Source organism: Gymnoscopelus microlampas, assembly GCF_963454915.1.
Source record: "Gymnoscopelus microlampas genome assembly, chromosome: 7".
Classification (NCBI taxonomy): Eukaryota; Metazoa; Chordata; class Actinopteri; order Myctophiformes; family Myctophidae; genus Gymnoscopelus; species Gymnoscopelus microlampas.
The window spans coordinates 45,101,891-45,115,661 of NC_139944.1; the positions used below are offsets into that span (position 1 = coordinate 45,101,891).

The 13,771-nt window shown below is 41.2% G+C and overlaps 2 protein-coding genes across 3 annotated transcripts; one reads left to right on the top strand and one right to left on the bottom strand.

Annotated features, from left to right (window-relative positions):
- Positions 1-1,344: 1,344 nt before the first annotated feature.
- On the bottom strand, positions 1,345-10,001 carry trub2 (TruB pseudouridine (psi) synthase family member 2). Its single transcript, XM_084062297.1, has 8 exons — positions 9,756-10,001; positions 8,377-8,511; positions 7,894-7,968; positions 4,627-4,688; positions 4,143-4,224; positions 3,197-3,269; positions 2,528-2,664; positions 1,345-2,378 (listed from the first exon to the last, which is right to left on the bottom strand). Exons 1-8 carry the CDS (start codon positions 9,871-9,873, stop codon positions 2,056-2,058), a joined length of 1,005 nt encoding a protein of 334 aa, XP_083918423.1. The 5' UTR covers positions 9,874-10,001; the 3' UTR covers positions 1,345-2,055.
- A 97-nt stretch (positions 10,002-10,098) lies between these two features.
- On the top strand, positions 10,099-13,504 carry hdhd3 (haloacid dehalogenase-like hydrolase domain containing 3). Of its 2 annotated transcripts, none has more exons than XM_084062303.1 (3): positions 10,099-10,505; positions 11,577-11,914; positions 12,196-13,504. In XM_084062303.1, the coding sequence occupies exons 2-3, from the start codon at positions 11,582-11,584 to the stop codon at positions 12,586-12,588; spliced, it is 726 nt and encodes a 241-aa protein (XP_083918429.1). In that variant the 5' UTR covers positions 10,099-10,505; positions 11,577-11,581; the 3' UTR covers positions 12,589-13,504. The 2 variants fall into 2 exon arrangements, with proteins under 2 accessions (XP_083918429.1, XP_083918428.1); XM_084062302.1 differs by having other exon boundaries at positions 10,099-10,487.
- The last annotated feature ends 267 nt before the right edge of the window (positions 13,505-13,771 follow it).

Sequence of the window (13,771 nt, forward strand, 5' to 3'; positions counted from 1 at the left end):
TTGTCCTGGGTCGAATTATCTGGTGACCCTGAGAGACATGACGCTTTATTAGCAAGACAGTCTTTTATTATATTATTCCTCATTTTGCTGGTTTCCCCTGAAACCCCTTTACTGTTACAGAGTAGAACTACCTTAGAATCTCTGCTGATGATGTGGCCATAGCTGAATGGTTAGAGAGCCTGCCTGGCAAGCCATAAATCCCAGGTCTGATCCCAGCTTTCTCCCTGGATCCATTTATTGCGGCCGTGTTTCCTTTCTTGCTTATTATACATTTTACTTCCTCGTATGATTCCGGGGAGACATCAAATTTCTCATGTGGGTCTTGAGTCAAGACCCAAAAGAGAAATTTGATGTCTCTCCGGTAGCCTGGGTCTTGACTCTTCAGTCAAGACTCTTGAGCTAAAAAGTTTGTGAACCACTGCCAATTAGAACAGTGGTTTTCAACCTTTTTCATGCCAAGGACCCCTAAATTGATATACATTTGGTCGCGGACCCCCATCTGAAAATGTTTTGTGCCAGGGACCCCCAGAAGCAAAGATTTTAGTTAAAAATGTTTGCTTTAAAAAAATATATATATTTAAAAGATATGCAGTTTCAAGATTTTTCAAAAACAGCAGATCTACAAGCACATAGTTAATCCGACAGACCTTTTCTCCGACTATGTGGCATCCGCGTGCGGTTAGGGTTAGGGTGCGGGTTTGGTTCGGGTTTACTGTTTAATGTCGGAGCACTGCGCTGTCGGAGGAATGCGCTGTCGGACTAACGTATTGCACCCGGCACTCAGTGCCGCGCTATGAGCTTGTAGATCTGCTAGTGGTTAAAAATGATTGTGACGCTATCAGTGGCGTACCCGCCGTAGAGGCAGGAATTAAAATCTCTCCTCCCCTAGAAAATGAAGTAAAAGACCGACTGAAAAACAGGCAGTGAAAAAAAATCCAAACAGAATAGTGGCCGTCGGACAATTAGCCCGCCTCCTCGTCCATTCACGCAGGCAGGCAGCTAATCACCACCGTATCCATTCAGCAGAGCGACCCTCGCCTATATAGTGATGCAAATGTATGCCTTTGTCTTCATGGGGTACCAGGAGTGCCAGGGGTGGGGGTCTGGACCATCACCTGTACTCACCTGGCATAAAAGGGGCTCTGAGAGCAGCTTGAGCCATTCATTACTAAACTACAACAGGAAGAGACCACCGCTGAAGAATTGATTGGTTGATTATACTTGCATATTGTTTTTATTAACGTTTTTCAGTTTTGTAGTCAGTGTGTGTAGTGTTGTTAACTTGTTTCCCCCAAGATTTTTCCCCGATTCCCCCCCCCCCCCCCCCGCCTGAATCTCGCCTGCCCTAAATGTAATTCCTGGGAACGCCACTGTTCCATGAGCTGCTGCAGTGCTGCTGTTCGGCCACAGAGACGAACGCTGCTCTGGTTTTGGGCTGCATGATTGGTCAAGTTCAAGGATTCTGCTACCGACTTTCATGGTCTTCTATAGGAATACGTGAAGCCTGGCTTTACCATCCTGGCTCGACAAGGTCTAGGTCGACAAAGTCCCTCCTTTTCAGCCTGGTTTGGCGTTCATGGAACGGAATAAACCAGGCTGTACGGACCAGACTTTGTCAAACCTGGATTTCACTTAAATCCCGGCTTATTTAATTCTCCTTTCGTGTAATAGGCCCCTGGTCCCATAGACCATCGGGCTGCTGGGGCCCTTTACTTTGCATTTATTTGATAGACAGACTCAGCTGAGTGATGTTTTCACAACATTATATTTATATATAAAATTGTTTACATGAGGGCTGCTGCAAATTACATTCCCAGTCAGATTTCTGTTCCACCCCTGGGCATGATTAAATGAACAGGTAGAAGGACAAGACATCACAGCTGAAAAGTAGAGTTTCAGAATTGTTTCAAAGTCTTCATAGATTAAAGGAGGGAAAAAAACATGTTTTAGAAGCCATCATCAGCATCACGCTGACACACATTTAATTTCACAGTCGGAGGTGAAAAGCATTCCTTTTTTTCCCTCCCATGAGTGCTGGATGTCCGTTTGCTTTACTTATTTATCACAACCGTGCATTTCAGTTTGTTGACCGTTTTGCCGGTTTGGTTTCACCGTGTTCAGTTCTGTGTTAAGTTCTGTATTTGGGCCCATTTGGGCCTGGGAGTGCTTTCTATGCTTTTTGGAGGAGTGATGATGATTAATAGCAAGCATGACATCTGGAGCAGTCCATTTGTGACGGATCAATGCATCCTGAAGGGTGAAGGGACCATCTCGGGTGCGCCGTACTCCCTTACACACTGCGTTGCTGCGAAGCTCTAATCCGATCTCGTGCACCATCTTGCACAGGTATTTCTGTGTTTCATTCAAGCACTGGACCTCTGTAAGATCAAGAGAGCATAATGTTAAACAAGGTTCTGACTTGGTAAGCACAGTAAATGGACTGCTTATGACAACAATTTCACTTTGTTCGTGACTTCCACAGTTCTCCACAGCATTTGCATGTATGGCCTTTACTGAAGGTAATTACCCAAGGTAAAGTGGGGTGGTTGGAAGCGTATGCAGCGCAAGCCTGTTAAAATGGGGGCAGATTTCCCATCTGGACCCAGTGAGCCTTGCACCGCCATTTCATAGGCCTCCTGTGACTGCATGTCCACATTCGAATACCTGTTAGCGGGAAAAAGACATTTCACTTTGGAGTGTGTTCATTATACATCAGTCAGTTTTATACTCCAAATAGGAAAAGGAACCAACGTGTTTTCAAGTAAGGCTGCAACTATCGATTATTTTCTTAGTGATTATTCCAATCGATAACTTTTTCCATTAATCTAGAAGCGCCTTATATATATTTTTATAAATGAATCAATCAATTAACCACTTCAGCCCTAGCTTATACTTTGTTGCACAATGGTGTCATGCAAAAAATAGTGATAATAGCAGATCTATAAGTTCATAACGCATAGTGTTAGTGTCATACTGTTGGGCTTGTAGATCTGATATTTTCTGACATTTCATGATAAAAAAACAAAACATTTTCAGTTCACCTATGACATACCCAAAATAGGGATTGATTATGAATCGCTTATTTGCTTAAATTATCGATTATTACTTATTTCTTATAATCGATTAGTTTGATTAACTGTTGCAGCTCTATTTCAAAGTTCCATGGAAATGTAATGAATCTGTTATGTGGACATACATTAACAAGGCCTTTTGATTGGCTCCCTGCAACATGGCCAACACTCTCTCCAGCTTGTCCTGAGTGATGTGATCTGTTGGGACACATCAATGAATCAAGGTATGGTAGGAACAGTGAATGCTATAACTCTGCCATTCACTGGAACAGGACTTATTTTGGGGTCATGGACCCATTTGTATGGTCGCGGATAAAAATATCCCTGTTTTGTAAAGATTAAAATGGATAAAAAATCTAACATTTTCCAAAAGATTTTCATATGAAAAAATCTAAACAAATTCCATAAATAAATGAATATATATGTTTTTAAATAATATAATAAAAATGAAGTGAAAATAGCCGATCTACAAGCTCACAACATGTTGCGTTGTGAGCTTGTAGAGACACTTTCACTAGTTTGGGTCCCGGGGGAAGACATCAAATTTCTCTTTTGGATCTCGAGCTAAAAAGTTTGGGAACCACTGGTATAAAGTATTAGCACCGTGAGTTAAACCCAGTCCACAGCTATGCAACTAGTTGCAACTGCAACCATTAATCCCAAATTGCACCGGTCTGCAACTGGTCAGTCCAGACCGCTGCAATTTCTTGCAACTTGCGACTACCGTAGTTGCATTGGTGTGGACTGGGCTTTAGTCTATCACTGGTGATTAATGTATTGCTTGTCTTTCACGTCAAAAGTGTGACTATGGGGAAAACGTATAGGTAGATGTACTCGAACCCCATATAAGGATAAACCAATGAGGATGTTATAAATACATAACAGTAACAATGAGTATTGCAATAAAATATCGTATTTTATTAATGCTATTATATCATCTATAAATACCACATTCTGTTGCAGGTCCTTTTAAATATCAGAATTTGATTTATCCAAAAACTGTGTTTATAACTTCATATGGTTTACAAAGTAAGTGTTCTTGATAAGCTTCAAATGTAAAAACTACCACACCGTATGTTGATCTCTCCCAGACACGACCTGTGTGACAGAAATTGTCTGTTGCAGTCCCAAATTCACCCTCCAGGGTGTAGTCCTGAAATGACAATTAAACATTGATTTAACCCATTTAGATCTGGAAAGCCTATACGTTGTCTTACCTTTAAATCCAGGAAAGCATCTGTGTCATTTTAGTTGTTGTTACTATACTATCGTTGCTGTCGGGCAGAAACCTCTTATCTCAATGTTTTTACTTTTTGTGTTTTTTCATGCATTAACGCCCTACTTGATCATACGATTACTACAGCATCACACGGAAGCATCCAAAGTAGCAGATCCACAAGCTCAAAACGCGTAAAAAACAAAAACTGTTAAGATTTAGAAGGGGTAGAATCGGTTTAGAATCGGCCTCAGGTCTAAATGTTTTTTTTTAAACTAAGCAACAGTCTCATAAGTTTAATTATGTCTTTTGAAGGCAGTGGAAATTATTAATGCTTACCCTTGTGACACGAGACTTGTAGAGCTCATTCAGAGCCTTGTTGCCATTTCCAACTCCAAGAACTAAGATAAACATATAAGATGTTATTATTGATCCCCAGAGGGAAATGCAGGTGTCATAACAGCAACGGCAGTAACTGCCGTTGCTGTTAGGTAAAAGTTAAGAGTCAAGAACAAACCAAGATAAATAAAAATAAGGTCAAATAAAATAATAAGCTTAGATTTCTGGCACTAGATATCTGCACCGGGTCTCTGAATGACTCATATAGTATTCTATCAATGAATATATAGCCTATGAACTATCAACAATAAATGAATGAATAAAGATACATGTATTGTCAATGAATATATGAACGAATACAGTCTGTGTTAGTGAGACTTTCACGTCATCTAGGCTGGGTACTGGTTCTCAACGCCAGGAACAGGGACTCTGATCTCATTCCCCCCAGATTCGGCACAAACATGGGGATGAATCAATTCTACTATTATGCCACTAAAATGTGGAATGCCCTACCAACAGCCATCAAAAGGTGCGACTCCATATCCTCCTTCAAAACCGCCATAAAAGAGCACCTGTCTGCAATTTGCAACTGGACTGAAAGTCTTCTAGCTTGCCAAAAGAAATGACGCCCAATGTTTTTCTGTAAATATACGTTTACTGCTCCTAGTATTGATGATCTCTTCTCTTGTATAGTATTGTATGTCTTTAAATGTCTTGATGAATTGAATAAACAGGACCACAATGGAATCCTTTCAGCATTATTGTATAACCCCCTGTACCTTTTGCAAACTGTTAATAACGTATTCAATCAGAAATGATCCCCATCAATCAAGCTAAGAGAGTGTACAATGGGACACCAATCTACACAGGGTTCATTTAGTTAGTGTACAAATGGACCCGACCCATGAGAATCCATTTATACACTCTCAGGGTTACAGACCCGTAAGGCTCCATTTGGACCCCTGGTGTTCCCCGGAACGGGTTTATCACATTAGATCTTCATGATTACTCATCACTCATTACTCAAATCGAATGAGCCTAACCTTCACAGGCTCCATATTTGGGCATAACAGTCAACAACCTCATAGATTCCATACATGGATATGGATAGTTGATCTGAGTTTCCATATTTGGACGTGGACGATTCAGGATTCTATATTTGGGCACGGATGAAGCATCATTCATGACCTCATCATGATGACACAAGTAAACCCAGTCAGGGGGCAGGTCCACTTCCACCTTCAAGGTATCGACACCTCAATATATAAGATCTCCTGCCGCTTCCACTGGTCTACATCTATCTACCTTACAATTTGAATCCTGCGCCATGTCGGTTGTCAGTATGTTGTATGTACGTTGCATCACTCTTACTGTCTGTCTGAAACTTTACACTACATCATCACAACAAACCAACCTGTTACCAAGACGACGATGACGATGAGACGGTCGTCCCGAATATGGACACAACGCCAGTGTGACGTAATCTCACGACAGCATGACATCACATCCTACCTATAAATTCTAGGATGCCGTCAGATCGCACCAGTTCGACGGCTTCCATAGTGATAAATAGTAATAATCTATAACCATAGAAAGAGTCATAAATGCTCATAATCATACTTATAAACTAGGCCCATTCATCATAATACTCAGGTGATTCCTGCCTTCTCCTTTTCTCCCATTCTGCAGGCTGTGCCATGACAACCTGTGGACCTGACGACGTCGCCACTGTCTTTCACACCATTTCATTCTTATCCACCCTTTACACAAATAAACTGCTAACTTCATCTCCTGCGATTTCAACTATCTTTTCACATTGTACACCACTGCACACTCCCCACAGGTCTGCCATACCAGGTCTGAGTAATCACAAAGTGGGTTTTGGTCATTGGAGAGGTGATGCACGTCACCTCTTTCTGAAGTGGGTACTTTCAAAGCCTGCCGTGGATTTAGGAGAGCACAAAACTCTCTCTCACACTGTGAGGTGCCTGTAAGGTGGCACTGCAAAGTGAACGACGCGTCACGCTAGACGTTCGGGCCGCGTAGCGCCCCGAACTTCTAGTACACTACAATGACAGCTACAGGTCAGAAACCCTCTAAGAATCACACAGGGGCAAGACACTTCTGGTTGAACCTAAATGGAACATCACTGCAGCAGGTCCTAACCGCTCAACCACTAATCCAACCCTACCCTATTTTTCAGTGAGTATCACTATCTGGATGTATGTATACATGAACAGTTCATCAATAAATGAATGTATGTTCTCTCAACAGTGAACTATATGGATGAAGTCTATATACAGTGACAGTCAACAATGAATATATGAATGTGAACAGTTATCCGCAAACCACAAATTACACTTTGGTTGAGGTTTGGGTTGTGTAGTTAGTTACCTTTTCATGAATCTCTCAAGAACAGATTCAGAGGGTTAGGGTTAACTGCATTTGAGTATAACAAGGGAAATGCCATTTCACAAGTTTTCATATACAAGCTCATATATAAAGTGAAAAACGCTGGGGGCGCTGTTTTTCCTTTTTATTTGACGATGGGTTCCCAGATTGCCTTTCCATAGTCTGGAATCCTGGCTAATCTTGCCATGATGTCATTCCAAATATTTATAAGATATTTTCAGTAGTTGCTCTGTTGATTAGAAATTGATATTCCAGAACAGTCTCCTTTACATTGCACAGTGAAACAGGTCACCAAATTAAGTTAAATGGGAAGGCCTTCACATCTTCAGTCAAATCAGGATGTTATGTTTGTGACTGGATTTGGCCAATCAAATCTGGATGTTTAATTTGTGATGCCCACCCACTGTCCACCCATAAGCTACATTTTATTATACAAAGATCACAAAACCTGACACTGTGTTTCTTATATACAAATGTCAACTTCTGAGTTAATTTGTTTGAGAAAAAACAGATAAGGATACAGATCTAGTGTAGAGCTTAATTCAAATAGTAAAATCAACAGGAAGTTAACGTTTTTTTTCTCTTTTATGCCGTGTCAAGTTTTGTAATGTTATATATTGGCAAAATAAGGTTTTTCTTTCTTCAAAAGGGTGCCTTTGAGACCTAGAATGTAAGTCAATGATGAGACTATTGCGGAATATATTTTGTATTATATATTTGTAATCTGTTGAGCAACTATTTAAGATATCGCACCAATATATTTGCAATACATCATGGCAAGGTAACTACACAAGCCAAACCTCTCCCAAAGTTTGTGCTTACAGTAAGTTTCCCTCCCCAACTGTAAAACCTCACCAAGTACTCCAGAAGAGAATACATCCAGGCGATGTCCTACTCCAACCTGAATATGCTGGAATTCAGGTCCACTCACTGCAACAGAGAAGCAGAGAGGCACTATCTTTAATACATTGACATTCATTCAATTACTGTGGTGCAGTTTTACATACGGTAATTAAGTTCAATGCTACCACATCTATGACAACGCAGAACAAGTTACAACTTGTAAGAACAACAAGTGAAAGGTGAATTGGAGTTTCAGAATATGGAAAAAAATAACCCACACAGTGCTTTATCATTAAACCACCCCAACATCCGTATTGTGGGGAAAGCTTTCGCTGAAAATAGCATGCTATTTTTTTTATAGCTTGTCGATCGGATGTTTTCAGCGAAAGCTTTCCCCACAATTAACAGAAAACAAAAAATACACTAGTATAGAGCCCTGAGGGACTCCACTCAACCATATGGGGTTTAAGTGGTTATATTATGAGGATAACGTACCTAAGGGGTGTTTGGCCAGTGCAGGCACAGAGGCCACAGAGATGGTGAGTTCGCTGGATGTGTTCTTAGGATCACGTGGTTCTGGCAAGAACTTGACCAGTTGTGGAGAAGGCGGGGAGGGTGCCGAGTTAACACCTGCGAACACAACAACGTGTCATTGAGGACTTTCTTTTTGTAAGTTAAGACTTAAACAACATTTTAAAAACCCAGCATTTCTACAGCAAAATGTGTCTCCATTTTATTTTCCATTTAGGTTTCTTAAGTGCTTTAAGTCAGTGGCTCTCAACCTTTTCAGGCCATGACCCCCCCAAAATAATATTATATACATATTTCAACTGGGACCCCGCACACTGACCAGCACTTGGAATGTAGGAGTTGAGGCATTACATTTAGTTTGATTCTGTTCCACAGATAATTGTGAAAATAGCAGATCTACAAGCTCACAACGCTTCACATTGCGAGACGTTGTGAGCTTGTAGATTGGCTATTCTAAAAATGTTTGCCTCTTCACAATTTGGCCAATTGACAAGTTTTTATAGGCCTAGAATAGTTTGTTGATTACTTTTGATCCAATGGTCTTTTTCTTTATAGGTATCAAATAGGTCTTAAAAGTCATTAACTTGTCACTTCACTGTCATCTGGGGACCCCTGGGGACCCCCCCCCAAAAAAAAAATCATGTGGGGGACCCACAGATTGAGAACCACTGCTTTAAGTAAGGATTTTTTTTTTTTTATACAAACAAGCACTTTAGTTTCCTTGTTCGCTTCCTTATAATCTTTGTTAACTGTTTTGTTTGTTATTCGTTTACTCCTTAGGGTGCGTTCGGAAATTGCGCACCGGAGCACACTCGCCTATTAGTTTGTATTGGCCAGTGCGCTCAGTGCTGTATTTCCGAACGCAGTAAAGCAATTTGAGCTGCATGTTTTGTATCAAAGCAAGGTGCTATACAAAAGTTTATTTGATGCATCGAGACAGACACACAGACAAGCCAGAATGTCTTTGTCACACAGACACGTCGATATAAATGTGTACAGTATGTGCTTTTATAGGGACACACAGCTCCATCATCATTCATTATCTTATTCAGGGGTTTTCAACCAGTGGTCCGGGGTCCAGGGGGTCCCCAGCCAAATGAATAGTTAGCAACCAAATTGACCCTTATATGTCTGTAACTCGAGAGTGTACAAATGGAACCAAATGGACCCTAACGGGACTCTCAGAGTTAAATGAACACTGATGATGGTGATACAGTGTAGATTGGAACCTAAATGCTTGAGTCCCTGGCATATCTTTTCAAATAGGGGTGCGTGGGCAATTTGGGGGTCCTTGACGCGAAAAAGGTTTAAAACCACTGTCTTACATGGATTAAAAGTCTCACCTTTGAGTAGGTTAGTCTCCACAGTGTCTCTGACCAGGTTCCAGTGAACACCAGGTGGTTTGTACACCGAAAACAAACCCTCCAACCGACGGAACACTCGGATGGCTGGCGTTGCCATTGTGTTAGACACCTATATACACACACCACCGTGCCTATTGTTAACTTATTCAGCAATATATTAAACATACAAGTGAAGGTTTATATAAAACAGAAGTTAGTCCTCTACGGTCATGTCTTCATCTTACCAGTGGAAACGTGTATGTGGTGCGCATGCGTGACCCTACCATATGTACTGCTAGCGCATCTTGCCCACTACTGCTCCCTGATGGAGTGGAGCTGTTAGCCTCTTTATTTTTTAGCATAGAAGCTCACCGCAGTGTTTCTTTTAATATTAATAATAACTAACTAAACACTGAACTATAACGAGCGAGTGAGGCCGCTACAAGAAGCCAATCTTACGAGTGTTTATATATGTGTTTGCTGCTTTGCAGGACAGTCAACAGAAGACCCACGTGACGACGACGTGAACCTGTCACTATCGCAGAGGTCACAGCTACAGCAGTGTGCATGTGTAGTGTTGAGAGTGAGAGATCCCTTCTAAGTTAACCTGCAGAATGTTGTCATTTGACTTGTTGTATTGGAAAGGGGAATGAATGACGATCTTTTGCTGACTGAAGATTTGAAAGTATTCAACGAACGTGTGTGAAGTGAACTACGGAAAGACGGCGTCAGGTCAGTTAATACTGTAATGTGCGGATCCTTGATCTTTGTTGTAGACTAGCTCTGGTCCATAGCGTTAGAAGGAGTTCTCCTTAACGCTATGTAACTTCTCCGGCATTGCCCGCATATCCCTGGTAGCGCAGCCTCTCGACTGTAGTAAAAAGAAAAGATACACTTTCGCTACTTACCAAAACAAAGACGGGTTTAAGACGTTGAAATCCTACTTTCCTTAGTGGGAACACGCAGAGCCCCCCACCTCACGTATAAAATACACTTTTTGTCCAGAAAAGAAAATATTTCACCGGATGGGGAAAAAATATTAGTTGCTCAACTGCGCCCCCTACAGATCTGGTAAATGGATTTTTCTTCTATTGGCAATTTATTTGATCGTTGTTGACATTTCGAGTCAAGTGCATTGGTAGTAGCCCCCCCCCCGCCCCCCCCCCCCTGGACAGATATGTCTTTATCGGTCCTGACATTTTGTCAGAATCGATAAAGACTTATCTGACAGTCAGTCCTCCTGATTCAAGGCTAGAATGGGAGATGACAATGTAGGCTACCTTACCCTACTTGCCTTCCCATTGGGGACAAGACAACCAACCCTCCTTTCTGGAATGGAGTCAAGATAGCATGGGGTTATGGCTTGGTTGGTCGAGGGCATATTTGTAACTTAACTGTATTGCCTGATTCACTGCCTTTTGCTATTATTTGTTGTTTATTGCTTTTTCTTTTCTTTTTTGCTTTATTGTTAAATTAGTTGTAATTGTATTCTTGCTCTGTCTGTAAAGCACTTTGAGCTGCATTATATGTCATGAAAGGTGCTATACAAATAAAGTTTATTATTATTATTAAGTTTGTAATATTATAAATTGCTCCCTATTCAGAAAGAGCACGTAATGTCACACCATTGAAAGTAATAGCGGCGTAACCTCACAAGATGGCACCACCCATCCATTGAACATAGCGGATGGGGGGCCGCCATGGTGTTCTGGTGCACTTTTTTGATTAAAAATGCATGATAGATTTGTTAATATTTTTTCATTGTTGCTTTGACAAATTCACGGTAATATTTCCATTTTTGTCTTTATTTTGTCCATTCAGGTGTCATGCAGCGGGGTCTTTTGCAGTGGGTGCTATGGGATGTGAAAGACACCCTGTTGAAAGTGCGCAAATCTGTGGGAGAGCAGTACTGTAACGAGGCGAAGAGGATGGGTTTGAGCCTCGATCCTGTGGAGGTTGAGGCTGCCTTCCGACAGGCCTATCGCCACTATTCCAGCCAATACCCCAACTATGGCATGAGTCAGGGCCTGAATGGTCATGTCTGGTGGATGAGAGTGGTGCAGGACACCTTCTCTCGGTGCAGGGTGCAGGATCCAGCCCTGCTAAACACAATGTCTCACAACCTTTACAATAACTTCTCTAATGGAGAGAACTGGGAGGTAAATCACACATTATCATCACAGGTTATCACATCACAGTCATACACTGTAAGTGAATCTAAGTAGAAACAGAAAATCACACCAGACATAACAAAGCATGAATACTGTGGTGTCAGTCCCTTACTGAAGCAGAACATTGTCCAACAATCGATAGAAAAAGCTCTGCTTTAATAATAATAAAGATGTCAGGCATTATCGTTTTAATACAGTACATTGTTTCAGACATTGATTAGTGCCATGGGCCAGTGACTGAAGATGTAAATCACGTTTTGTTTTCCTAGGTATTTCCAGACTCCAAGAAGGCTCTAGAGAGATGCTCATCTCTTGGACTGAAACAGGGTGTAGTGTCCAATTTTGATAACCGCCTTGAAGGAATCTTGCAGTCCTGTGGCCTGCTGTCTCACTTCAGCTTTATAATAACATCTGAGAAAGCAGGTGTTGCCAAACCCAACCCGGCAATCTTTGACCAGGCACTACAGCAGTGTGGCTCACCAGCGGCTCATGTAGCTCATATCGGTGACCACTATGTCTATGACTACCTCACCTCTCGGTCTCTAGGCCTCCATGGGTACCTATTAGACAGACAAAACAAGCATCACCACCCAGATGTTCCCATGCAGCATCGACTCAGCTCCCTAGATGAGCTGCCATCACGACTTCAACAGCTGGACTGATGCAACGGTTTCATAGACTTGAGTGTGCAATCACTTACTCTTATTGCAAAGAACATGTTATTTCCTGAATTAACTATATTGCTTTGATATTTTGATTTTTCTGTCAACCTTCATTCTTCAAATTATTTGCAAAAAAGTATATAGCTATTTTGGCTGTGTGTGGTAAAGCAAAACACCCTTTTCACCATTTGGCAAGAGGAAATATATGACAATATGTTGTGTCTGAATCCTAGTGTCCCTATCTGGTGTGAACATTTGACGAAAATAGCAGACCTACAAGCTCAACGCATTGCATTGTGAGCTTGTAGATCAGCTATTTTCGGCCAAGAGATTTGGTGTAGAGGGGGGAAAAAGACCCGCTCCACTTTGGCGTTGGCCTCTGAAGCAGCTTCTTAACGCTATGATCACAGTTCCTGTCTGGGTGGCCAGTTTCTGGCCACCATAAAGTGCTTGTATCCAACAAAAGTGATTTTGTTTTAGTGATGTGATGCTGCCCATTTTGTTAATTTTGTCATGCAAGAGATAGCCCAGGTGGCACCGTCCCGTCTAAGAATAAATAAGTTAATTGGTGACTTGTATCCATGACTCCACAAATTACCTTTAAAGGAGGAGTTCACCCAAAAAAAATATTATTTTCTATCAATTGCACACCTTATGAAGCCTTGAATCCATGGATTCTTTTTAGTTTTTGTAGCATTCCTAAGCTAATAATTTGATTCCCGTCTCCTACCGGCTAATGTATCCGGTAGGAGACACAAAGTAGATTATTTGTGTCTCCTACCGGAAATACACACGGTCATCAAATTATTGTGTTAGGAATGCCACAAAAACAAAAATAAATCCATGAAATCAAGGCTTCATGGGGTGTGAAATTGATAGAAAATAAGTGATTTTTTTGGGTGAACTCCTCCTTTAAGTTATGAGATGCTTCACTGCCAACATAACTATGACATCAAAAACTAACACCTGTTACATTTTCAGTTTGTCGGTTTGGCTGGCAAAATAAATACTGCATCAGAACTGAACTAACTTTCTGACAAAGCCAAGGATGCTTATGGGTTTGATACCTTTTTAAAAACAAATTTTGACTCCCTGGCGGCACCAATTACACATCTGGTTAATTTGTCCATCAGTGGAAGGTTGCCATGGTATAGTAACACCAATCTTTGAATCTGGCACCAAA

Bases quoted from the DNA above. Each gene is read 5' to 3' on its own strand.
- trub2 (XM_084062297.1), bottom strand. From the start codon at position 9,873: ATGGCAACGCCAGCCATCCGAGTGTTCCGTCGGTTGGAGGGTTTGTTT. The intron at 4,225-4,626 runs GTAAGCATTAAT...TTGTCATTTCAG, and splicing joins ACAAGTCTCGTGTCACAAGG to GACTACACCCTGGAGGGTGA. The intron at 2,379-2,527 runs GTAATTACCTTC...TTGATCTTACAG, and splicing joins ACCACCCCACTTTACCTTGG to AGGTCCAGTGCTTGAATGAA.
- hdhd3 (XM_084062303.1), top strand. From the start codon at position 11,582: ATGCAGCGGGGTCTTTTGCAGTGGGTGCTATGGGATGTGAAAGACACC. The intron at 11,915-12,195 runs GTAAATCACACA...TTGTTTTCCTAG, and splicing joins CTAATGGAGAGAACTGGGAG to GTATTTCCAGACTCCAAGAA.